General features: G+C 41.0%; 1 protein-coding gene across 1 annotated transcript in view; it reads right to left on the bottom strand.

Moving 5' to 3' along the window:
* Window positions 1–20632, bottom strand: part of LOC143298664 (uncharacterized) — a 103458-nt gene extending 82826 nt beyond the window's left edge. The window contains exons 1-2 of the mRNA XM_076611547.1: window positions 20606–20632; window positions 12180–12302 (exon numbers count right to left, since the gene is read on the bottom strand). Coding sequence (XP_076467662.1) covers window positions 12180–12302; window positions 20606–20632 — 150 coding nt within the window. The remainder of the gene's footprint in view (window positions 1–12179; window positions 12303–20605) is intronic.
* Between the last annotated feature and the right edge of the window lie 7229 nt (window positions 20633–27861).

Here is a 27861-nt window from a genome sequence, read left to right as displayed (position 1 = left end):
TAATCAACTCCCTCACATGGGGAAAACACACTGTGCATTTAATGTAACGTAGAATGTGGGAACAAGGACGAACTGTACAGGTACATCAAGGTAGGTCCCTTCTTGGTCAGGGGACAGGTAACAGTTAAACTAGGAGTGGTTTGGTCATGAGGAAAGGGTTCTTTTTTCAGCGTGGGTTTTTTTTTTTTTTTACAATGGTCAACTCAAAATGTTGACAGTAACCGAAAGGATACATCTACTATAAGGATTAGTCTTTGCACATGTTATCATCATAACGAGCATTGTTAATATGAATATGATGATGATAACTGCTATTCACCTTACTCTACATGCAGACCGCACATGCACACGCAATAAAAGAAGTGAAACTGTCAAAACAGCATTACTTGAAACATTCCTTGCAAATATTCCACATGGCCTGGACCATGATTACACATCAGCTGGACTTTAGGGGAGCATCATGTACCTACAGCGCGATGCTTCATGTAAAAAATGTCCCGTGTGTGTGTGTGTGTGTGTGTGTGTGTGTGTGTGTGTGTGTGTGTGTGTGTGTGTGTGTGTGTGTGTGTGTGTGTGTGTGTGTGTGCGCGCGCTATGTAAACTGGAACAATCATCAACATTGTATGCGGGCACGTCTTACGCTACAGTTGTTTTGAAATTATTCAAACATATCCTGACTGGTCTTTGTTCGTCACTTCAAGAAATTCTTTCTTCGTTCGTGGGCTGCAGCTCCACGTTCAGTCGTATGTACACGAGTGGGTTTTTACATGTAGGCAGCCATACTCCGTTTTCGGGGGTACTTCAAGAAATGATTAAGAAAAAGGAAGAAAAATGATCATTGAATGGATAAACAAATGAATGAATGAATCAGAGGAATGAAGGAAAGAGATGAGAACTGTTTGGAAAGAAACATGACGACATAAACAAGACAAAGACAGATAAAAAGAAAGGCAGAGAGAGAGAGAGAAAAAAACTAGGTAGAAACAGAAAGACTGATTGAGTAAATTGTTGACTGTCTGTTCATTCAACTTGATTTAATACCATAAAAAAGAAAAAAAAAAGAAAGAAGAATTTGAGCAGGTCTCAGCATGCTAAATAAGAAAAGAAAGTGAAGACAGAAAAAGAAAGAAACGACAAATGAGAATTGTGGCTTTCTTCGCGTGTGATGTGTCGTGCACTGACATTGCTCAGCGAGGTCCAGTTCCAACACAACTGATAAACAGTCACTGGGAAGAGAAGAGATTGCGATAACATGGCTGGATTGATCATGTTCGTGTTGGCGTACTTAGTGCAGGTAACACTTTATATCGACTTCACACAGACACTGACTGGAGAGAGAGAGAGAGAGAGAGAGAGAGAGAGAGAGAGAGAGAGAGAGAGACAGACAGACAGACAGACAGACAGACAGACAGACAGAGACAGAGAGGGAGAGAGAACAAGAACCAATCTTTATTTTACAAGAATCAAATTAAGTTTTATGCTGAAGTCTCGCCTAATTTTCTATATAAGTACTTTACTATTTTATTATAGTTATTATCATTATTATCATTTGCAATATGTCAGAGAGAGAGAGAGAGAGAGAGAGAGAGAGAGAGAGAGAGAGAGAGAGAGTATACGCATGCATAAGCACGTGCGCGCATTTACGTGTTTGCGGGCATACTTGGCATTTGATCCATCTTTCCCATGTGCCGTAACCCGCTTTCTCTTCTCATCACTGGCAAAAAAGAATCCAATGTGATTCCACCCTTCGCTCCGCCATGAGCGAGAAATCTGAACACCAACAATAAGTGGAATGATGGCCCAGAGGTAACGCGTCCGCGCAGGAAGCGAGAGAATCTGAGCGCGCTAGTTAGAATCACGGTTCAGCCGCCGATATTTTCTTCCCCTCCACTAGACTTTGAGTGGTAGTCTGGGCGCTAGTCATTCGGATGAGACGATAAACCGAGGTCATGTGTGCAGCATGCACTTAGCGCACGTAAAAGAACCCACGGCAACAAAAGGGTTGTTCCTGGCAAAATTATGAAGAATAATCCACTTCGATAGGAAAAACAAATAAAACTGCACGCAGGAAGAAGTACAAAAAAATGGGTGGCGCTGTAGTATAGCGACGCGCTCTCCCTGGGGAGAGCAGCCTGAATTTCACATAGAGAAATCTGTTGTGATAAAAAGAAATACAAATACAAATATGCATCACGTGACATATCTCGCTGTGATATACAACGCAGAGTGGGGGTGGAGGGTGGGGGGGGGGGGAAGATGGTGGTGTGCGGAGGGTGGGGGGTGGAGATGGGATAGTGCTTAGCCCCCCTCCCCCCAACCCCCCTCACCCGTACCTCTCTGTCCCTCCTCAGTGACTGATTCAAGCTGAAGAGTCGTTGATTGGCGAAGAAACGGCATAACGTGGTTCGTGAAATGATTCGTGAGTAAATGTGCTAACACACACACACACACACACACACACACACACACACACACACACACAGAGTGATAGAGAGAGACAGAAACAGAGACAGAAACAGAGACAGAAACAAAGACAGAGAGACAGACAGACAGACAGAGACAGAGAGACAGACAGAGACAGACAAAAACAGAGATAGAAAGACAGACAGACAGAGACAGAAACAGAGACAGACAGACAGACAGAGACAGACAGAGAGAGAGACAGACAGACAGACAGACAGGGATCGCCCTTTCTCTCCCCTTCTCTGTCTCTGTCTTTCTGGTCTGTCTCTCTCTCTCTTTATCTCTCTCTCTGTGTTTCAGTTATATAAAGCGCTAAGCATAAAAGAGAAATCTAGATAATAGTGTCGGCTTAACCGCGGCAAATTCTGGAAAGAATAGCAGCAGCAGCAGCAGCAGCAACAACAACAACAACAACAACAACGACAACACACTAATGAAATATCAAATCAAATAAAAAAAAATCAGATCAGAGCAAACCAAATCACATGAAATAATTGACAGTACAAATCAAATCAACACTGATCACTGACCTCTCGCCAGTAGAACCATGAGCATGGCAACAGACACTCCTTTCCAAACAGCAGCCATTCTGATGGACGGGTTGGAAAGAGACAAACTGACACCCGCAGAGATGATTCTTTCAGTGTATAAGTCCCTTTGATCTTCACTGTTTCTCCGTGCTCGCTACGTCCTTCAGTTTGCCTGACATATTCATTTTAACTCCCACTAACACACGAATCTGCCACCAGTCGTTTCACAATTAACAGTGGTGTATCTTCCAGTTCCAATTGGAAATAAAGTCCTTGATTCACCATTTACAATGACATTTCTTCCAATTCCAATTTTTAAAAAAAAGTCCCTATAAACTGGTAAGCAAATAGAAGAAAGCAACTTCCTCTACAGCCTTAATCAAGAAGAAGAAACTACACTATTGCGAAAGGTCAGTTTTGATAATTACAGACTAAACGAGCAGTGAATTGTGTATGTAAACGTGTTAGAACTGTACAGAGCGCCGTGTTTGATAATTAGGATGACCGGTGGTGACACGCTAAAACGTCACCGACGCAAGTTAGCTGCCGGGCGTTTTTTGTCTGTCGTTGATACAGTCCTCAAATACAACTGGGGCTGCGACACGAAAATTGTTTGTCCATAGAGCGCTGTCGTTTGTTGAAAAATAGACATTTTGTGTGAAACAGAGACAGAAAGAGAGGGGAGAGAGAGACAGAGAGAGGGGGGAGAGACAGAGACAGAGAGAGAAAGAAAGAAAGAGAGAAAGAGAAAAGAAGACAGAGAGAGAGTGAGAGTAGGAAGCGACTGATTCCTCTTGCCAGATGTTAATGAAATATAAAAAAAATGTACACCCCGTGTAATACGACTTGAAACTGAAAAGATCTGAAACATCACTGTAACGATCGATAAAAACAACAGGAGTTGCATACAAAACGCGACACACACACACACACACACACACACACACACACACACACACACACACACACACACACACACACACACACACACACACACACACACACACACACACACACACACACACACACAACGAGAGAGAGAACGGCTTAGCATTCGATTCGGAAAAAAAAATGCAACGGGCAATCTTCAAGTAAGGGCTATTTCACGTGAAGCAATCTCGCCTTGATAGGGTTAATTTTTCATCGGAAGAAAAACAGTTTTCAACACGTTTGGGCTCTGGCGAGGGATGCAATTTTGAAAGGGTTGGGTGATTATTGATTAATTATCTGTCCTAATCCCGCTTCCCACATCCTCTCTCTCACACACACACACTCTTCCAATATTATGTTTTTCTTTCCCCAATCACTGACACTCACCCTCTCCATTTTACATTTTGTACTCTGTCTTTTCCACATTCTCTCTCTCTCTCTCTCTCTCTCTCTCTCTCTCTCTCTCTCTCTCACTCTCTCTCTCTCTTTTCCTTCCTCAATCCCCTCCCCCTACCACATGACAGCGGTCGACACTCATGTGCAACACATTTCCCTTTGGTCGCGCTCAGCAGGGGGTGATGGGTATTTCGTGGGACAAGAAATAAGCCCTAGGTACTTTTTGTCGCGGGCACATATCTAGTTCGTTGCAATGACTTATCTTCGGGACATGGAGAGGACAGGCGAGGCCTGTGTCCACTAGGGCCTGTGACGGACAGTTTGTGGGTACCTTTGCGTACCTGGTTTCGGATGTTGTTTTGCGTTATCAAGCCGAGTGCGATAAGTGAAGGCAATATCACTGCAGGAGTGCAGAGGTTGTGGGTATGATAGCGAAGGATGGGTGTTCGCTGGTCACAAGTTATACGTCAGTGGATATAGACCTTGCTGGACGACTGTGTTGTTCCTCTTTCTCTTTCTTCTTTGTCACACAGTCTAATATCATCATCGTAGATGAACAGACTATAAATTGATAAACGAAACGAAAATCAGTAACACAGACACGCAAAGAAACACGTTGATAGGCACGATGCAGCTAGATTGAAAGACACATGATCTCTCTCTCTCTCTCTCTCTCTCTCTCTCTCTCTATATATATATATATATACATGATATACCTGAACCCTCTCTCTCTTTCTCTCTCTCTCTGAAATACATGTTACACAAGCTAAACCTGAACTCTCTCTCTCTCTCTCTCTCTCTGAAATACATATTACACAAGATAAACCTGAACTTGCTGGCGCCACTCCATGTAAATCATTCCACAAGGAAGAGAACAACAAAAACTAACCAGCTCGATGAAAAGACGATGACCATCAAAGGGAGAGACAGACTCGATCTCTGTTCCATGAATGTGTAGAAATTATATAAAAATAAATTATTATTATCATTATCATTATGTTTCATTTTTTAATCATTCTATTTATTTCATTGTATTTCTATTTATTGACATACTTATCACTATTCTTCTTGTCTTCGCGGTGGTTATCGTAGGATGTTTTGTCTCTGGGGGGAGAGTATATATACATATAATTATATTTTCATATACATACGTATTTGTATATATATATATATATATATATATATATATATATATATATATATATATATATATATATATATCGTTTTCTGAATCATTCCCACATGATGACGGAGAGAGAGAGTGAGAGAGAGTTTGGGTGGGTGGATGGGGGGAGAGTATAGTGAAATTGGTAAAGACAAGATACTCAGTCGATGGCAGTCCCAAATAGGTGTGCTTGAATGTTTCTACTAATTCGGCATGAAATCATTGAAATCTTTTATCTTGTCAAAACAATAAACAAACAAACAAACAAAGGACTAAATAAATAAATAGAAAAGTTAATATACATACATACGTACATACATTCATACGTGAATAAATAAATAAATAAATGCTACAATAGACGTGAAAAACCATGTCCAGTGTTAGAGAAACTTCGCCACCCGTTCACCTCTGACTGAGGACAGAGAAAGGAAAGACAAGTTGGCAGACGTGTCTAATGATGTTTTGCCGGTGGACTGAAAGCAGAGAGAGAGAGGGGGGGGGGGGGGGAGAAGGGAGGAGAGGGCGCTTTCTCATTTCACAAACCATTAAAGATCTGTTTCCCTCTACTTTCTTCTCTTTGTGTGTGTGTGTGTGTGTGTGTGTGTGTGTGTGTGTGTGTGTGTGTGTGTGAGAAGAGAGAGAGAGAGAGGGGGGGGGACACATACAAAAAGGGGCATAAATACTTATTTCATGAAGCATCAACAACGATTTGTTTCCCTTACTTCCTCTCTGTCTGTCTCTCTCTCTCTCTCCCTCCCTGTGTGTGTGTGTGTGTGTGTGTGTGTGTGTGTGTGTGTGTGTGAGTGACAAGGGACATAAATACTTCTTATATCATGAAGCATTAACAGAGTTATTTCCACCTTACACCCCAGTCTCCTCAAACAGATCTGCCTGGTGTTTTTTTTTTGGAGAATGTGAATTGTGTTATGGAACACGACACGACACGATACGATACGATATGATACGATACGATATGATATGATGCGATATGATACGATACGATACGATACGATATGATACGATACGATATCATACAATACGATATGATACGATACGATATGATACGATAAGATACGAAATGATATGACACGATACAGTACGATACGATATGATACTGTACAATATGATATGATACGATATGATATGATTCGAGATGATATGATTCAATACGATACGATATGATACGATACGATAATATATGAAATGATATGATCCAATATGATACCATACGATATGATACCACACAATATATGATATGATAGGATATGATTCAATACGATACGATATGATATGATGCGATATGATATCATACGATACAATATGATATGATACGATACAATATATACAATACGATACGTTACGATACTTTTTGATATGATACAATATGATACGATATGATATCATATGATACGATTCAATACGATATGATACGATACGATACAATACGATACGATGTGATTCGATATGATACGGTTCAATACGATACGATGTGATATGATACGACACAATACGATATGATATGATATGATACGATAGGATATGATATGATACGATATAATACGAAATGATATGATACGATACGATATGATACAATATGATGTGATTCGATATGACTGATATGATATGATACGATACGATACGATACGATACGATACGATACGATACAATACGATATGATATGATTACAATACGATATGATATGATTCAATACGATACGATTCGATACGATACAATATGATAGGATATGATACAATACGATGATACGATACGATATAATGCGATATGAACGATACAATACGATATGATACGATACGATATGATATCATATGATACGATATGATACCATATGATGTGATACGGTATAATACGATATGATATGATATGATACGATACGATACAATACGATACTCTATGATACGATATAATACAATATGATACAATACGATATTGCATATGTTTTGTCTACCGTTTGTAAATGTCGACAATTGAAAGATCCTTGAAATCCTGGGGGACCTCCCCTCTCTCCCAGATAGACTGGAACAGTGCGGTCAGCTTGCCTGTCAGCAGCTCGCCTCCATACTTGTAGATGTCAGCCTGGATTCCATCTGCTCCTGGTGCTTTTCCTGACGTTGTCAGCTTCAGGGCCTTCTGGGTCTCGGCATTGGTGGGAGGGGCAGCTAGCAAATCATTGACTGGTAGCTGTGGGAGGGCTGCTATTACCTCGTCAGATACGGACGAGTCCCTGTTGAGGAGGGTGTTGAAGTGCTTTGCCCAGTGGGAAAGGATGTCTTTCTTGTCTGTCAGGAGGGTGGTCTGGTCCAAGGCTCAGACAGGGGTTGATCCTGTGACTCTCGGCCCATATACAGCTCGGAGACCATCATGGAAGGTCTTCATGTCGTGAGCATCAGCAGCAGACTGAAGCTCTTTGGATTTTCTCTCCCACCAGATGTTCTTCATCTCACGCAGCCTATTCTGTATGAGTTGCTTGGTTTGCAAGAACTGGTTCTCCTTCCTCTGGCAGTCTTTATCGGAAATGTGATCCTGATGCCGTATATGCAGTGTGTTCAGGAGCTTGGAGATGCCAGATTCGTTCTCGTCAAACCAGTCTTTGTGGCTCCTCTGTACAAAGCTGAGTGTGTCAGCTGCTGCTGTGTACACAGCATCTCTAAAGGTGCTCCATACCTCTTCTACATCAGTCGATACAGGAATTTCTTGGAGAGCTGCTTGGATTTGCTGCTGCAGCACGTCCTTGGTGATAGGGAAGCAGTGGATGTTCAGCTTCCTAGGCGGTTTCTGCCTGGCTGGCTGGAGCTTGCGTGCAAGTCTGATGTTCATCTTGCTGCGTACCAGGTGATGGTCCGACCAACAGACTGCTCCTCTCATGCAGCGTGTAATGGAAACATCACCTCTGTCCCTCTGCTGGACAATCACATAGTCAAGCATGTGCCATTGCTCGGAGCAGGGGTGCATCCATGTGTTATTGTATTTGTCCGCTTGTTTGAAGAGGGTGTTGGTGTTGGTCAGTCTATGCTATGCACAGAGTGAGAGCAAAAGCAGTCCGTTGGAGATGCACTTGCCAGTGCCGTGCTGTCCTTTTGGCCTAAAGAGAAGTCCACGCTGACGCGGGCATTGAAATCCCCAAAGATGATCTGCCTGTCCTTTCTGTCTACGGCCGAAATCATGTGGCTGAGCTCCTCGTAGAAAGCTTCTTTGATGTCATCAGGGTTGGTCATCATCGGGGCATAGCAGCTGATGACTATGGAGAAGCAATCCTTGGACAGCTTCAGACACAGGGTCATCAGCCTATCGTTTATCCCACGTGGAAGGCTGTCAAGCTGTCGTGCAAGTTTGGTTCGTACGGCAAAGCCCATGCCTGAGGTTCTTGGGGTGCCATCTGGCTTCCCAGTGCAGTAGAAGGTGTAGCCCCCTCCAACTTCCTCCAGCTGGGTTTCACCGGCAAACCTGGTTTCGCTCAGGGCTGCTATGTCCACCTGTTAGCGATCAAGCATTCTAGCAATGAGCGCTGTGCGTCTTTCAGGTCTGTCGTTTCTGTCTAAAAGGGTGTGAACAATCCAGGCACCCAGAGTCAGGGAATGACTCCTGGTTCTTTTCTTCTGTTGTTTTCGACTGCTAGTGTTGGATGTCCAAGCAGGTGCGGTTTCCTAATAGGTACAAGGAGAGGCAGGCTTTTGTTTAGGGATCCTTTTATCGCCCCTTCCCCATGTGGGGAGAGCAGTGCTGTCCCTAAAAAGGGCTGCTCTGACACTGTGGGAGGATACAGGCGCCGCATCTGCCCCAGTTTACGGTGGACGACCATCACCCCACAGCCACCTGCGTGCAGAGTCGTGACTAGGAACTGCCAGCAGCATCCTCTGCCTGTCCCCGTTACCACTTCTCCATCGCTGTAGGGCTTGGAAAAGCTGGGTGTTGAAGGGCTAGCTCGTCGTTCCGACATTATCCTGGTTGCCTGACCAGCACAGGTGACTTTTTTTTTTTTTTTTTAGTGAGGAGGAGATGTGCAGTCCCTTCCCCACTCTCTTGCCTACCGACGCTCACAGTCCCACAGGTGCAGATACTGCCACGTGTAGGATGGCTTCAGCAGATGCAGGTTTTTTCTTCGGAGCTCCGTCTCCTAGAAGGACTTCCAGCCAAGGATAAGAGCTCCCCCTGCCCTTTGGTCATCCTCTTCTGCCTTCACAGCTGTTGGGAAAGGTTTCCTCCTCTGCCTGGTCTGTCGTTGGGAGACTTCACATGCAACAGGTAGTACTGGGTTACATGCCAGTAGCAAGGGATATGCCCCTGTCCTGACACACACTATACTGGAGTAAGCCGTATAGGAGTGGGCATGATAACTAAATTACAATTAACAGACTGATACATATCATGTGGTTTTAACCAATAACTTATATAAATCCAACACTATATTGTAATCACTACAACAGAATACTACACACATTATGAGTACTGAGCACACTGTAGCAGTGCAACTGATATCAGCATGTAAAATAATACATGAATAGTAAACAAGATAATAGAATGAGTGGCTTTGAGATTATACTTGCAAGCTGACAGAACAGATAGTAATTAGTGCATAACACACAAAGGTTTGAAGAACTGTCATGGTTTAACCATTAAGTGGTGAATGAACCTACACAAGTAATCCAGTGTATCAAAGCCAAATAGCAACATAGTTAAGCTTGTGCTCAACATTTAAATATCCTCCACGGCAACTGGATAAGGAACCTAACCTTCATCAGTGACAGCAAATGAGAAAGGACGCATCATATGCATTCACTAGAACATTCTCGAACTATCAGCGTCTAGAGACGTCACTGACTGTGACGTTAAGAAGAATTAAATTTAAGACTGCTATGAGCATATGAGGACATGGTAATTGTTAGATCAATCATAGCTGAGCTGTGACTACATGTCAAAGCAATAACTGAACAAAGAATTAACTGAACAAAGCAATAACTGAACATACTCATACGAACACAAGTACTGTATCAAAGAATACAATTTACAAATCAACACATTCTACACACTAGTATTTACATTGATATGAAGCGAGATGTTGGCCTCTGGGACAACGTGCACACACACACACACACTGCTTGCGAAACAGCAAGAGAGAAAGAGAGCAGGCTCTGGTCAGATGACTGACCAGGTTGAAAGTGACCAGATGATCACCCACTCCGCCAGTTTATGCAAGTTAAGTGGACTGCACTGACGCTAGCGTGGCCCGTGAAGCAAGTCATCACCAATCAGGCTAAATCTGATGAAAGTTGTGTTTCGTACAAGGTGTTCAGTGATAGATTTCCAAATGAGTCCTGAACAGATTTACGTCGGATAGGTCACAAAAGAAAGAGCTCAACACCTACTTTCTAATGAGTATAAAATGAAGTGTTGATTATTTAATATGAATTTATAATCTTAATTTAAATCACCTGAAAAGGGTCAGTTTTAGCGAGCTCGTCCTGAAAATTACAAACTGCGTTAATTCATTTTAAAGTAGGCAAACACAAATGGAATAGATTTAAAGATGGAACTGCAACAATTCTGCCAGTATATAATACTTATAGTTCACTGATCCGACAAAAGAGATATTAATTAAATATGCTGCATCAGAAACACAGATGTCAGCTCACCCAATTGAGTACAGCGATGCTGGTTATGGAGTGGTGTGTGGCGAGACAAATGACGTTAGCTTAGCGTCAATTGAAATCTTTAGACTGCAGAATGATTAAAATGAAATCAAGTATGCTTTTAACTGATTAAAGTGTGTGTGTAAGCACAACAAATATAATAGTGAAGTGAACGATACAGAGACTTGATTTGATAGATGGTTAGGGAATAGGTTTAGAATGGGCTTTGCATTTAAACCAGGAATGGCATCAAACATTCTGCACGAGCTGTTGAAGGCCAGCGGGTTAGTTGCGAAAACGCCGTCTGCTATACAGGTTGTGCGTGAAGCAGTATCTAAAGCCTAAGAGCACTATCTGAAGCAAAGTGCTTGGCTACATCTCCCCCCATCTTTTGAAATCCATCGTCCGTGATGGTTAATTAAAAGTAATTCTTGTGAGCAGGCTCAGCTGAGCATCAAACAAGAATTATTGAGTAGGTAAAGGGAGTTAATTTAACTGATAACTGATAGCTAAGTGAATGTGAAATGACCACAACATTCTTAGGAACAATACCCTACTTCTGTATTCAAAGTGGCAGTAGCCAGGTTAAGTTATAGGTTTGAACTTAGTCCAATGCATTCCAAATTAACTTTGAACAGTTTGATACAGAGAAAAGGTCCCAATTAGGTAAATACACTATGAAGTTGGAAAGCATTCATTTGTGTGCCTATCAATCTATGTATACATCAACACTGTCATATGTACATGTAGAGTAGCATACATGTATAATAGCATAAATCATAACAACAAATTATGGGAGCATTGCTAAGACCTTGTGACAAGCTAGATCACAGGTTAAGCAAGAAGAAAATAAAAAGCATAAAACATGAATTATGCAGAAGTATCTGAAATGAGAATAGAATTACAGCATGAACAGGAATAAAAAAACAAAAAACAAAAACAAAACCATAATCAGCCAGTTCAGCAAGAATAAAAAAAAAATGAAACATGAATATTGTCATCATGAGTGTTTTTGCAGTGTCACTGTTCTGGGTGTAAACTAAACCTCACCAGTCTTATCACACAGTCAGTCTGGATGCCAGTCGTGTGGATCGCCTTGGTGCAGAATCTGGTGGTAGTGGAGTCTGCTCTGGCGTGGCTTGCAGGGTTGATGTCCTGCGTCTGGGCATGGGCCTGAATTGCCACACACCACTGTCATTGTCAGTGTCTGAGTAAGATACAGTCACCTTACTGTCCTTGTGGTGCAATGGGACTGGGTGAGTCGATTCGATACGATACGATACAATATGATAAGACATGATACAATATGATACGATATGAAACGATGCGATACGATACGATAAAATATGACACGATACGATATCATACGATACGACACGATACAATACGATACGATATGATACGATGCAGTATGATATGATACGATATAATACGATACGATTCGATATGATATGACATGATACGATACGATATGATATGATATGATGCGATACGATTCGATCTGATACGATATGATACGATATTATACAATATGATATGATACGAAACAATATGATATGATATGATATGATACGATAAGATACGATACGACATGCTACGATATGCTACGATATGACACGATACGATACACTATGCTACGATATGCTAAGATATGATAAATGATATGATACGATATGATACGATATGATATGATACAATATGATACAATATAACAGCATATGATACGATATGATACAACATGATATGATATGATATGATACTATATGATACGATATAATACGATACGATACGATACGATACGATACGATAAGATACGATATGAAACAGTATGATACGATATGATATGATACAATATAATAGGATACGATACGATACGATACAATCCAATACAATAGGATACGATGGGATACGATAAGATACGATATGATATGATATGAAATGATACGATACAATACACTTAACTTGGATATGATATGAAATGATATGATACGATATGATACGATATAGTAGGATGCGATACGATACAATACGATACGCTAAAATTGGATAGGATAGGATAGGATACAATATAATATAATATGATGTTATATGATACAATACAATACAATATGCTACGATACACTCCGATATGATACAATACGATATGATACGATACAAGACGATACGATACGATACGATATGATATGAAATGATATGATATGACACAATATGATACGATACGACAGGATATGATATGATATGACCCGATATGATACGATATGATATGATACGCTATAATAGGATACCATAGGATATGATACAATAGAATAGGACACGATACGATATGAAACGATACGATACGATAAGATACGCTATAATAGGATACGATACGATATGGTATGATACGGTACAATATGATATGACACGATACAACATGATACAATATGATACGATACGATTCTATACGATATGATACGATACAATACAATACGATACAATATGATACGATATGATACGCTATAATAGGATACGATACCATTTGATACAATATAATAGGACACAATACGATATGAAACCATTCGATACGATACGATACGATATAATAGGATACAATACGATACGATACGATACACTCTGCTACGATATGATATGATACGATACGTTACAATACGAGAAGATACGATATGATATGCAAAAATAGGATATGATACGATATGATACAATATAATAGGATATGATACGATATGAAACAATTTGATATCATATGATATGATACTGAAATAGGATAGGATAGGATAGGATACGATACAATATGATACTATACGATACGATATGATACAATACGCTACGGTGCGCTACGATATGATACGATACAATATGATACAATATGAGATGACACAATACGATACGAAACGATACGATACGATATGATAAGCTATAATAGGATACTATGCGATACGATTCGCTATGATACGATATGATATGATACGACAGGATATGGATATGAAACGATACGATAGGATTCACATAATAGGATATGATACGATTTGATACGACATAGTAGGATACGATGGGAAACGATGCAATTTGATATGATACAATTTGATACGATACGATATAATACAATACTAGACGATACAATACGCTATGATACGATACAATATGATACGGTATAATAGGATACGATACGATACGATTCGATATGAAGCGATATGATACGATACGATACGATACGATACGATATGAAACGAAACAATACGATACGATGCGATATGATACACTGTAATAGGATACTATACGATACGATTCGCTATGATATGATATGACAGGACATGATATGATACGATATGATATGATTCGCTATAATAGGATGCGATATGATATAATACGATATAATAGGATACAATGGGAAACGATACAATTCGATACGATATGATACGATATGCTATGATACGATACGATACGATATAATACGAAACGATACAATACGATTTGATATGAAATGATATAACAGGATACGATGGGAAACAGAACGATACCATATAATACGATATGCTACACTACGCTATGATATGATATGCTACAATATGATACGATACGATACGATATGAAACGATACAATATGATACGATACGATACCATACGATATGAAACAAAACGATACGATACGATATGATACACTATAATAGGATACTATACGATACGAATCGCTATGATACGATACGACAGGATATGATACAATACGCTATGACATAATTCGCTACGATATGATACGCTACGTTATGATACGATACGATACGATACGATATGAAACGATACAATACGATGCGATACAATATGATTCGCTATAATAGGATACGATACAATATGAAACAATACGATATGATTCAATATGAAACAATATAACAGGATACGATGGGAAACGATACGCTACGATATGATATAATATGATGTGATATGATACAATACGATACGGTATGATATGAAACGAAATGATACGATACGATAGGATACGATTCGCTATGATACGATATGATACAATACGATAGGATACGATTCGTATCGTATCGTATCGTATTATACCGTATCATATCGAATCATATCGTATCGTATCGTATCATATCGTATTGTGTCGTATTATATCATATCATATTGTGTTGTATCGTATCGTATCGTTTCGTATTATATCGTATCATAACGTGTAGTATCCTGTTATAGCGTACTATATCGTATCGTTTCATATCGTATCGTATCGTATCATATCATATCGTAGCGTATCATGTAGAGTATCGTATCATATCATATCGTATCATATAGTATCGTATTATACCGTATCGTATTGATTCGTATCGTATCCTATTTTAGCAAATCATATCGTATCGTATCGTACCTGTTGACCTTGGTCAAGAGACGCAAGCTCAAATGGTATGGCCATGTCATGAGATCATCAGGGCTTGCCAAGACATTCCTGCAGGGCACAGTGCAAGGAGGGAGAAGGAGAGGCAGACAGAGGAAGAGATGGGAGGACAACATCCCAGAATGGACGGCTTGAGGTTGAGCGATACAGTCAGGAGGTCAGAAAACCGAGAGGACTGGAAGATGCTGGTTGCCAGATCACCTGTGGTGCCCCATCGGTCCACAAGACTACGGGATAGGTGAAGGTGAAGGTGATCGTATCGTATCATATCATATCGTTCCGTTTCCCATCGTATCCTATTATATCGTTTTATATTGTATCATATCGTTTTGTATTGTATCGTATCGTTTCATGTAGTATCGTATCGTATCGTATCGTATCATATCGAATTGTATCGTATCGTTTCGTATCATATCGCATCGTATTATATCGTATTATATCATATCGTATTGTAACCTATTTTAGCGTATTGTATCGTTTCGTACCGTATCGTATGATATCGTATTGTATCGTATCCTATTTTAGCGTATCATATCGTATCATAGTGTACCGTATCGTATCGTTTCATATCGTATAGTATCGTACTATATCGTATTGTATCGATTCATATCGTATCCTATTTTAGCATATCGTATCGAACGATATCGTATGATATCGTATCGTATCATATCGTATCATATCGTAGCGTATCACATCATATCGTTACGCATCGTTTCATATTGTATCATATCCTAGCGTATCATATCGTAGCGTATTGTTGCGTATCGTTTTGTATCGTATCATATCATAGCGTATCATATCGTAGCATATCGTTACATATCGTATTGTATCGTATCGTATCTAATCATTTCATATCGTATCGTAACGTATCGTATCGTATCGTATTATATCGAATCGTATTGAATCCTATTATACCGTATTATATCGTATCAGATCGTATCAGATCGTATCGTATCATGTATCGTATCGTATCGTATCGTTTCATATTGTATCATATCGTAGTTTATCATATCGGAGCGTATCGTTGCGTATCGTATTGTATCGTACGATAGTGTATGATACGTATGATGATGGGGATTGTGGGTTTGAGGTTGTGGGACTGTCAGAAAGTGCATTTAATGAGGAGAGGATAGTTTGGAGGGGATAGACTAAGTTTAACTCTCTCCATACGAACGGCGAAAGAGACGACGTTAACAGCGTTTCACCCCAATTACCATCATCAAAATATTGCAAGAGGAAGGCTCTTATACTGAAGAGGTGAATGTTGACAAAGAATACCACAATTCTTACGACGGAAGCTAAAGGTTGGGTCATTCAGACACCCACTGGACATCCTAGGGGTCTGTGTAGAGGAGAAGAGAGGACTGGCCGTACTGAGTGAGTTAAAGAGGTGAGAAGAGAAGAACCCTATGGAGTTAGAGATGGACAGTCAAGAAAAGGAATAGACGATATTAGATAAGATATGCCCCCTTAGCCCCGAACATAGATATGGACGTACATACAAAATACCAACAACGACACGGGCTTAATGACCAGTCATATACACATTTATTCATTCACCCATGACATCAAATTTTAATATTACTCTATTCCGACACACCCTGCACTCTCTCAATCCTACACTCTAGCACACATTCATACACATTCGCTCAACCAAGTCCTTTGACCCTTATATAGGTCACTAAATTAATTTGTAGTCTTCCATCAAATTCCTCCTCGAACCGTCCAGGGAAATACAAATAATAAAACTTTTCTTTTACCAGGATAGCGTCCACAATAAAATCGTGATGTCAACAATCAGATCTAAACGCAGAGGATAAACGCTGATGCTAACCCACGCTGATGAAGAACCATTGATGCTACCCAATTACCCATCCCGATGTAAAATAAACGTCTCTCTGTCGCCCACCCCCAAAGCTGATCCACAGTTCCGCCTTGATGTGATAAAATAAAGCCTGTCCGAGGCCCACCTCACAGCTGACGCACAGTCTGGCCGTTTGCTTTACAGGCGTAGATCCCAGAAAATCGCAGAGGGTCGTTGTCCTTTAGAAGGGGAGGAGCAGGGGTGTAAGGGAAATGGTAAGTGGAAATGGGGTACAAGATGGGGCACAGAAAATGAACCCTGGAGTCTCCAGAATGCACAGCCCACGGCCCGGAGTAGCCCGCCACCTCAATACACGTAACTGACAGGACAGACAAATTTTGCCCACTTGGAGTCCTAAATCCTTCCTCAAGGATTTTCACTGGGATTCTTGGGCTAATAAATACCCCTAAAATGTCACTCCCCCGTTTCGGGAGTCTAAAGCTAGAACATACATAGAATACAATGAAACTGAACCCTACTAGAACGAATCTAGTACAACTGAGGGCTTCAACAATCACACAGACTGTTTTCCAGTGACAGTTGCAGAACAACTCTGACTTCTGGCACGAAAGATCTTTACGTGTAAGCTTATATCTAAAGTGACCTCTAACCGGGACTTTTCCCAAACAATAGATCTCTATAGATCTATATAGTGATACAATACTATACATTTAAAGGTAGCTCACCTATCCAGTATAACATGTTGAAGTGGCGGGTGGGTCTACACTATTTCTAGGGCTTTTAATATTTGTTCTAAAACAATTAAACTCTGCAACAACGTAACGATTATGTTCCAACAATAGTACATATTTAGTTTGATGGCTGTGACAGGGACAGGGAGTTATCATGACATGGACGGGGGTGGAGGGGAATGGGGGTGGGGGGGGGTAGGATTATTGGGTGGGTATTCGGTTTGGAAGGAGAGAATACTGGTTTCATGTTGTGGGGTTTGAGAAAAACTGGGTGATGGGTGGTAAAGTTTGTTTCAGGGGATGGAATGTGGGACGGCTTGAAGGAGAGTGTAGAAAAACACTCCGCCGACAAAAAAATACTTCCTCCGTTTAAGAAGAGCTGTCTTTCATCAGACCACAGCGCTGACAAGAACTGTTGAATTCTACTGATTTGAATATTTGGCATTTTGTGAACAAAATGGAAAAGAGCGGAGGAAGACAGATCCAGTGCCTTTGGGTAGCTCACCAGTGAATACATGTGCTAACCACGGAACTTTCTGCTTCTGAAAAGACCAAAGTGGACAGTGTCAGAGAGTGATAAGCTGATGTGAGGAGCTCATAATTCAAAGAGCTCAAAAAATAAGTTTGAGAACTGAATCTTGCATTCTGTAAACGAAGGAGACATGGTTTCACAGAAGCACCAGATTGGAAAGAACATTGAATGGGAGTGAGAATACGGTCTGAGGCAGGGCGGTAGATTCTGCCTGTTGGGTTTTCATAGAGGACTGTCCAGTTCCAGTCGTGAACATGTGTGCTCATAATTCCAGTCCTTGTTTGTAAACAGAATTAGAGGTTTTGACAAGAATAACTTTTTCCTGCATACCACCCCCTCAGTAGCTCCCACACCTTTCAGTAGCTCCCACACCTGCTGCCAACATCCTCATCCCTGCAACTAAACTACGAGGCCATTCTAACAGTACGGGGGAAAACAACAACAAAAAACAAACAAAAACAACAACAACAACAAAACAGACAAACACACACACACGAAGAAAAGAAAGAAGAGGAAGACAAAAAGCCATCTGATACCCCGAAGAGACAGACAGACCAAGACACTGAACAGCAGCAGATCAATAAAAACCATTCTTCACACGGTACGCACTGAAGACGTGTACAGCTCGACCGAGTTAACGGCCAATCCAACGCCACCGGTAACCGTGCACCACCTGTTTTATGACCCACCCAGTCAGGTTGTCATCTCGTGGGGAGAAATTCTGCTGCACACGAGATGCCCCCAGTGCCACCCCTATCTATATATCTACATGATACGCCATGAAGCTATGACAAACACAATATCTACCGAAATGTATCTTGTGAAAAGTGCCGAACTGAATGAAATCACCTGACAAAAAGCTTACTTATGCATTCTTGTGCGTGTTGGAATGTGCACATTCTTGTGTGTGTGTGTGTGCGTGTGTGTGTGTGTGTGTGTGTGTGTGTGTGTGTGTGTGTGTGTGTGTGTGTGTGTGTGTGTGTGTGTGTGTGAATATACATGTAAAGATTCAAAGATTCTAAAATGATTCAACGAAATTACTCTTTTTCCCCTTTTGGGTTGTGGAAGATACAATAGCAATGTATACACATTGTATCACAACTTTTGTCCAACACTGTCACCTATTGACAAATACGATTGGCATTTACGTGGTGTCAGTTTATTTCGGATTATATTTTAGGACATTTCAAAAAATAAAATTCATCCCCAACAGTTCCCATATTACATTCCTTGCAAATTCTGTTTTCGCCTTCTCTTCTTCCTGTTTTGATCTGCAGTTTATAACTGCAAGGAAACTTTATTGAAGGATCTTTGCATGCATCTGGTAGTTGTCATATATTTTTCTTGATAAAGCTGCGTTTGTTGCTCCTACAGAACAGACATTTAGTACTGTCTTCATGCGATTTTATCCATGACTGAATGTACGAATCTTTTAGACTTTGCGTAATATTTCGACAAAAGAAATCTTTACTATGAAATGTTTGTGAAAACCAAACACAATCATAACCGCTGATAATCAAAATATTCTTTGTGAAGTTTAGCCATTTTGATGGGAAATATATATGAAAATAATCAGTATAAAAATATATGCTTTACACGATAATTTACCAGTTGCGACGTCAATCAATCCTGCCCAAAAACATATACTACTTTTCTCCGCTTAACAAGAACTGAATTGGGAAATGTAACTTTCTCCATGCAGCACATTTGACGTTGTGTTTCAGTGTACACGGAAAAGTCTTTTAAAAAATTCATTCTGTGTGTGTGTGTGTGTGTGTGTGTGTGTGTGTGTGTGTGTGTGTCCATGCAACATATTTGACGTTGTGTTTCAGTGTTAATGGGAAAGTGTTTTCAGAAACTTCATTCTGTGTGTGTGTGTGTGTGTGTGTGTGTGTGTGTGTGTGTGTGTGTGTGTGTTCTAAGACAAAACTGCTTTCCGATCAAATTCCGCCATCTGCACATCAAGAAAGATACCCAAAGCCACAAGCACACGTGTCCCTTCTCCTCAAACTGGGTCATCCTGTGAGAATGTACAAAGGCGTGGTCTCAGACAGGCGTGACGCTGAGGTCTCCAGTGGCCCTACTCCGGCATTCAGAGGCTGGGAGTTCGCTTCAACAACAGGGACAAAAGACACTGATCTGTGTGCAGGTCTTCCAAGGATAAACATTCGTCGAGATAAATGCATACGTGCACAAGGACATGGCTGACCACGGCAAGGTTGTAGTCCTGTGACGGAAGAGACAACCCTGGATCACTCACACACAACGAGCTCGACCTTGCTCGTCTGATGAATGAAGACGTCGCCATGGGGTTATCCAATGGGCACCATCAGGTGTCTTGTTAGGAGTCCTGTTTTCAGCTCCAGCCGCAAGACTGTATGTAAAAAAAAAAAAAAAAAAAAAGGGTGGCGCTCTCAGTGTAGCGACGCGCTCTCCCTGGGGAGAGCAGCCCGAATTTTACACAGAGAAATCTGTTGTGAAAAAAAGAGTAATATACTGCACTACACTACAATGCAATACAATAGTTGTGGTGGTGATAAGTACACGACTGTGGCGTTGTCCAGACAGATGAGGAGCTCAACAGTAAAGATGCCAACCAAACCGTGACACTCCCACGCCCATGAATGTCATGACGAACAAGGGCCGGGAACTGCTAACGCTCTCATAAACGGGGCCCGAGCACTTTGATACCCACCACAGCGTCAGGCATTAACCTGGACACGGAACATGACGTTGGTGTCTGGATCACCTCGGGTGGTCGCCACCCCAGTTCTCCTGGCTTGTCTGTGCCGTAGAATTCAGGGCAGTACAGTTAATGAACTGTTTCCACGGACAGCGGCTGAACATCATGTACAAAATTTCTGACTTGGGATGGGTCCACAGCTCGTTTTCGCAAAAAAAAAAAAAAAGAAAAAAGGGAAAAAAAGGGCCAAAAAAAAAGGAAAAGAAAAAAAAAGCCAGTAACAAAAAACAAACAAACAAACAAACAAACAAACCCATATTACCGCAGAATAGATTTTTGTGATACCGCAAAGGGAATTTCCGCCTTTTCGCGATTGAGATTTGTTTTGATACGATTTAAACAAGGAAAAAATGAACAGGTATCACATTGCGTATAACTACCTGCCGCACAGTCACATTCTTTCAGTGGATGCTGGAATTAAAACAGGAGCTTGCTCGCATTATTTTAAAGCATGGTTTTGCCGGAACTAACAAGAGCTTTGTTTTCGAGGGTGAGGATTTTTGAGAGCTGAGAACAGAACGCTTCTCTGATTTCCCGATGAAAGTACTCACAGGCATTTGTGGTTTTCTTCACCTTGAGGTCAGACTCAGCTCGTTAGATTGGAAAATCAAAGCAGTCCATAACTGCTATTTCGCTTCCTGTATTCAATGCATAATTTTTCATTTTTTTCCTCTGTATAATGACGACTCTGATTTCTAAGCGGCATTTATTTGGTTTCTTCAGCTGTGTGTAGCACACACACACACTCACTGCTGGAATGCCTGTGACTCATGTACTCAAATGAACAGCGCTGATTGATATTTCCTGGATTCAATCGGATTACTTCCGCAATCCAAGCCACAGTGGTAATACTGTTTTCGCAGCCCCGATCGCGGGAAATGTTCATTTGCGGTTTGTGACAGTGACAGTAACGTGGATGGACATTTTCGGTGATCGACGTTTGTGAAAAAAAAAGTAAACGTGCTGAAATGGACTGCCAGTATGTGTGTATGTGTGTGGTAAACTTTAACATTGCCATTTTCTCTGCAAATACTTTGTCAGTTTACACCAAATTTGGCATAAAAATAGGAAAAATTAAGTTCTTTCCAGTCATCTTGTTTAAAACAATATTGCACCTCTGGGATGGGCACAAAAAAGAAAAAAGAAGCCAAATTATATGCAAACTGAATTTACTGTTATATTTATATATTTTTTTTATTCTCTAAACTTGGCACTTTTTGATGTGATATTCTGACACAACAACAAGAGCAGTCATCTTTATCATTTTTTGTTCATACAGGAACTTCTTTTGCTAAGCATAGAAGTTATATTTATTTTGCATGTCTTTGGTGCAGATAGAAAAAAAGGGAAATTAATCTGTAATTAATGCTAGGGGGGCATAATTTGCTTTAAACTGATCTTTCTCATCTTAAACATTACATTTTGAAATTATACTCGATACATAAAAAGTTTGTGTGTTTTACTCTCAGTGTACAGGGCTTTCACTATGTTCATTCGCCCAAGTGGTCTTTTTCGGAAAATACTAAAATTAATACGACGAGTGGACTTTATATATCTATTGGCTGAGCCTTGAAGGTCATGGGCAAAAATCAATTGCGTACACATATTATATTTATACATATTCAAAGCCCGTGCTCATATTCTTCACGAACGCGAACGACGCCATTTTGTTTCAAGTGGCTGACCTGCCCGTTCAATCCTATATTCAATCGACAATACACGATAACATGTGATGGAAAGTTGGAGAAGGAGACCGTTAAATATTTATTCAGAGAAAGATTTGTGAACGCCTCATCACTTACTGGGTTATGCCCCAAACTGCCATAAAAATATCCACAGAATCAGTCGGAATTCACAGTTAAAAATAATAAACTATGAGAGTTAATACCCTTGAATTGATGAAACGTAAAAATTTCCAGTCTTGACTTTTCTCAAAAGGAAGTCCTTTTCACTTCATACGACCTTTAGAAGCACTTGTACTTGGCTCTACATGTTATTGGTTTAACAAAACACCCAATTTTCATATCAACTTTAACACTATAAAACTAGAATGAACATAAAAGAGAAATTGAATCGAACGTGTCAGTGTCAACCGCGTGTAACTAACTTGTACATCTATCTAGATCCAGAGAAAACGCCTAAATGTTGCAGTGTGATTGCGGCGATAGCCACGTCTCCTTTACTGCGGACTTAAAAAGAATTTTTAATTAATGATAATAATAATAATGGTACTTATATAGCGCTGAATCTTGTGCAGAAATATTTAATTGCCCTTAAAGATTTTTTGAACAGCGTTCTCACTGCGAATACCGCAATCAATTTATCGCCCTTTTAAAACGCCTGTTTAAATAATATATTTTTGAACATCAGTTGAGGAGGCCTGATAGTGTAATGGGTAAGACAGTTTCTTCTCACTCGAACACGCGGGGTTCGAATCTGCCGTTTGGACTTTTTTTCTTTTAACCCGAAGCTTTATAATAGCAAATAAAGAACACATTTTAACGATTAGATTTTTTTTTAAAAGTGTATCACAAGTGAGTCTTGAAGACCTTGCCTCTCTTGTATTAATTTTTTTTATACTTTTTTTTTTTCGTGAATAAGCAACTACAGACGATATGAAAATGCGAGAAGAGCATTACAATTGTCCATTGCTTGATTTACATTTTCATGCCGACAACCAAAACCCAATTCCGGATCAAAGGAAATATTTCAACAACTCCCCTTCCTCACTTGTTCACAAAGACGAGAATCAGACCTCCAGACGCGGGCATTATTTGTGAAAATACGGTAATACACATAATGAATCAGTGACAACCTTCGTCCATTATCTTCTTCCTCCTTACAGCAGAAAATCTGCCGGTGGTTCTGCTGTGTATGTGAAGATCTGCAGAGAAACTTGATGTATTTAGGCTACCACTTACTAACGGTAGGTGTGGGGTTGAGGACCGGGGGAGCCGTTAACAAATTCAAGTGTTTTGGGGCAAGATTTCCAACCTTACCCCTTCTCCCTCTTACCCTTTCTCTTCAATTCGAACATCATATGTAGACTGTTCTTTATGACAGCGACCTTGCACATGTCTAAAGCACATCGAGCTTGCTTCGTTTTATTACGCGATTTGTTTGTTTTTTCTTTTCCTTTTTCCTCTTGATTTTATGCAGATTGAAGATTTACTGTACATAGCTATTCCTTTCTTTTTATCCTTTTTTTCTTAGATCTGATTTCACCGTTGTTTGAGGCAAATGTCTACCAAACACAGGGACTGACTGACGACGACACGTTCAGTTTTGATGTTGGTGTTTTTTTAATGTTGCCATGGCTTCTCCAGCTGCACCAAACAGGAATCAGGCCGATCTCTCTCCAGCGTGACGTGTCAGGTCCTCTCAGGGGTGGACGGGTGCTGCAGTGACGTGAAGTCACGATGTCAGGCTGCAGTCGGTGAAAGCGAACCAGTGATGCGACACAGCCACACAATCACATCTTCTGCTTCACTGGCAAAATATATACCGCAGAAAATAAAGCGATCAATCAGTGCCAGACAGTCTATGACATTATTCCAAACGTTATCTGCCTGGATTATTTCAGGGATCAGTTCAGTAATTCGCGCGAGCGTGTGTTTGTGTGTGTGTGTGTGTGTGTGTGTGTGTGTGTGTGTGTGCCGTGTGTGTGTGTGTGCGCGCGCGCGTGTGCGTGTATGTGTGTGTGTGTGAGTGAGTGTGTGTGTATGTGTGTGGACAATCAGTAACGCCTTCCAAATTTTCTCTTTTTCCCAAGCTTATTGCAGCTGGGTAATCCTGTTGTACGCGTGTACGGATGAGTGCGTGCGGGTGCGCAATTGACAGAAATGTGAGAGTGGGGAGGTGAGGAAGGAGTGTGTGTGTGTGTGTGGGGAGGGGGGGGGGGCGGAAGGGGGGGGTAGAGGGAGGGGGGAGCGAGTGGAAGAGGGAGGGAGGAGTGTGTGTGTGTGTGTGTGTGTGTGTGGGGGGGGGGGGGGGGGTGGAAGAGGGAGGAAGGGAGAAGGTGGGGGGGGGGGGAGCGAGTGGAAGAGGGAGGATGGGAGGAGGTGGGTGGGGGATGGGGGTGCAAGGAGGAGTGTGGACGCTGCCAGGAAGAGAAAAAAAGGCGAAGTTTAGTGTGAAACTTTTGAGCTGGTACACACATTTTGTTCTTGTCTTGTACAGACAGTCTGTTCCAATACATCAGGCATGCACCACTTCATGCCAGACATATACATACAGATTTTATTTCTTTAACAGAGAGGCAATATTGTATATCCACTTTTGCAAAGTATGGACCTTTTTCTAAACATTCAGCTGGTGGTAACTCTGTAAAGCGTAGCGTTAATGATGATGATAACGGTGATGATGATGATAATGATAATAGTACAAATGATAATAATAATAATAACCAGACAATTTTACAATAATTGTGACTGTTTCCTTTTTAGTTCAATTACAGCAGTATACAATGTACAGCGAATGTACGTTTTCTCAATGGACATGGGCAGACTATGTCCCCTATCTGCTGCAGTGTGTACAGTCTGAACGGAATGTCAATTCAGTTGTTCACCCAAAGTTCGTCACTTGCAGTGTGTACAATTTGAATTGGATGTCAATTCAGGTGTTCACCCAAAGTCCGTCACTTGCAGTGTGTACAATTTGAATTGGATGTCTGTTCAGGTGTTCACCCAAAGTCCGTCACTTGCAGTGTGTACAATTTGAATTGGATGTCAGTTCAGGTGTTCACCCAAAGTTCGTCACTTGCAGTGTGTACAATTTGAATTGGATGTCTGTTCAGGTGTTCACCCAAAGTTCGTCACTTGCAGTGTGTACAATTTGAATTAGATGTCTGTTCAGGTGTTCACCCAAAGTCCGTCACTTGCAGTGTGTACAATTTGAATTGGAATTGGTTGTCAGTTCAGGTGTTCACCCAAAGTCCGTCACTTACAGTGTGTACAATTTGAATTGGAATTGGTTGTCTGTTCAGGTGTTCACCCAAAGTCCGTCACTTACAGTGTGTACAATTTGAATTGGATGTCTGTTCAGGTGTTCACCCAAAGTCCGTCACTTGCAGTGTGTACAATTTGAATTGGAATTGGATGTCAGTTCAGGTGTTCACCCAAAGTCCGTCACTTGCAGTGTGTACAATTTGAATTGGATGTCAGTTCAGGTGTTCACCCAAAGTCCGTCACTTGCAGTGTGTACAATTTGAATTGGATGTCAGTTCAGGTGTTCACCCAAAGTCCGTCACTTGCAGTGTGTACAATTTGAATTGGATGTCAGTTCAGGTGTTCACCCAAAGTCCCGTCACTTGCAGAGTGTACAATTTGAATTGGATGTCTGTTCAGGTGTGCACCCAAAGTCCGTCACTTGCAGTGTGTACAATTTGAATTGGATGTCTGTTCAGGTGTTCACCCAAAGTCCCGTCACTTGCAGAGTGTACAATTTGAATTGGATGTCTGTTCAGGTGTTCACCCAAAGTCCCGTCACTTGCAGTGTGTACAATTTGAATTGGATGTCAATTCAGGTGTTCACCCAAAGTCCCGTCACTTGCAGTGTGTACAATTTGAATTGAATGTCAATTCAGGTGTGCACCCAAAGTCCCGTCACTTGCAGTGTGTACAATTTGAATTGGATGTCAATTCAGGTGTTCACCCAAAGTCCCGTCACTTGCAGTGTGTACAATTTGAATTGGATGTCAATTCAGGTGTGCACCCAAAGTCCCGTCACTTGCAGTGTGTACAATTTGAATTGGATGTCAATTCAGGTGTGCACCCAAAGTCCCGTCACTTGCAGTGTGTACAATTTGAATTGGATGTCAATTCAGGTGTTCACCCAAAGTCCCGTCACTTGCAGTGTGTACAATTTGAATTGGATGTCAATTCAGGTGTGCACCCAAAGTCCCGTCACTTGCAGTGTGTACAATTTGAATTGGATGTCTGTTCAGGTGTTCACCCAAAGTCCCGTCACTTGCAGTGTGTACAATTTGAATTGGATGTCAATTCAGGTGTGCACCCAAAGTCCCGTCACTTGCAGTGTGTACAATTTGAATTGGATGTCAATTCAGGTGTGCACCCAAAGTTCGTCACTTGCAGTGTGTACAATTTGAATTGGATGTCAATTCAGGTGTGCACCCAAAGTCCCGTCACTTGCAGTGTGTACAATTTGAATTGGATGTCAATTCAGGTGTGCACCCAAAGTCCGTCACTTGCAGTGTGTACAATTTGAATTGGATGTCAGTTCAGGTGTGCACCCAAAGTCCCGTCACTTATAAACGACGAATTGTTTAGAGCAGCACTTTCGTTCTATCTCTTCAGATGCTTGGCATCGAGGACGTTTGTTATTTTCTTTCTGTCGTTTGCTTGTATAAGTCCTCTCTCTCTCTCTCTCTCTCTCTCTCTCTCTCTCTCTCTCTCTTCATCTGCATGTCCATGTATATTTTTTGTTTTTAATTCTTTCTCACGCCAGCTTCACAATCAGTCACGACATGGTTTCAACATAGTTGGGG

The sequence above is a fragment of the Babylonia areolata genome, chromosome 24, assembly GCF_041734735.1.
Source record: "Babylonia areolata isolate BAREFJ2019XMU chromosome 24, ASM4173473v1, whole genome shotgun sequence".
In the NCBI taxonomy this organism is placed as follows: domain Eukaryota; kingdom Metazoa; phylum Mollusca; class Gastropoda; order Neogastropoda; family Buccinidae; genus Babylonia; species Babylonia areolata.
Note: the sequence above shows the minus strand (reverse complement) of the source record. Positions and strands in the feature narration are given on the sequence as shown.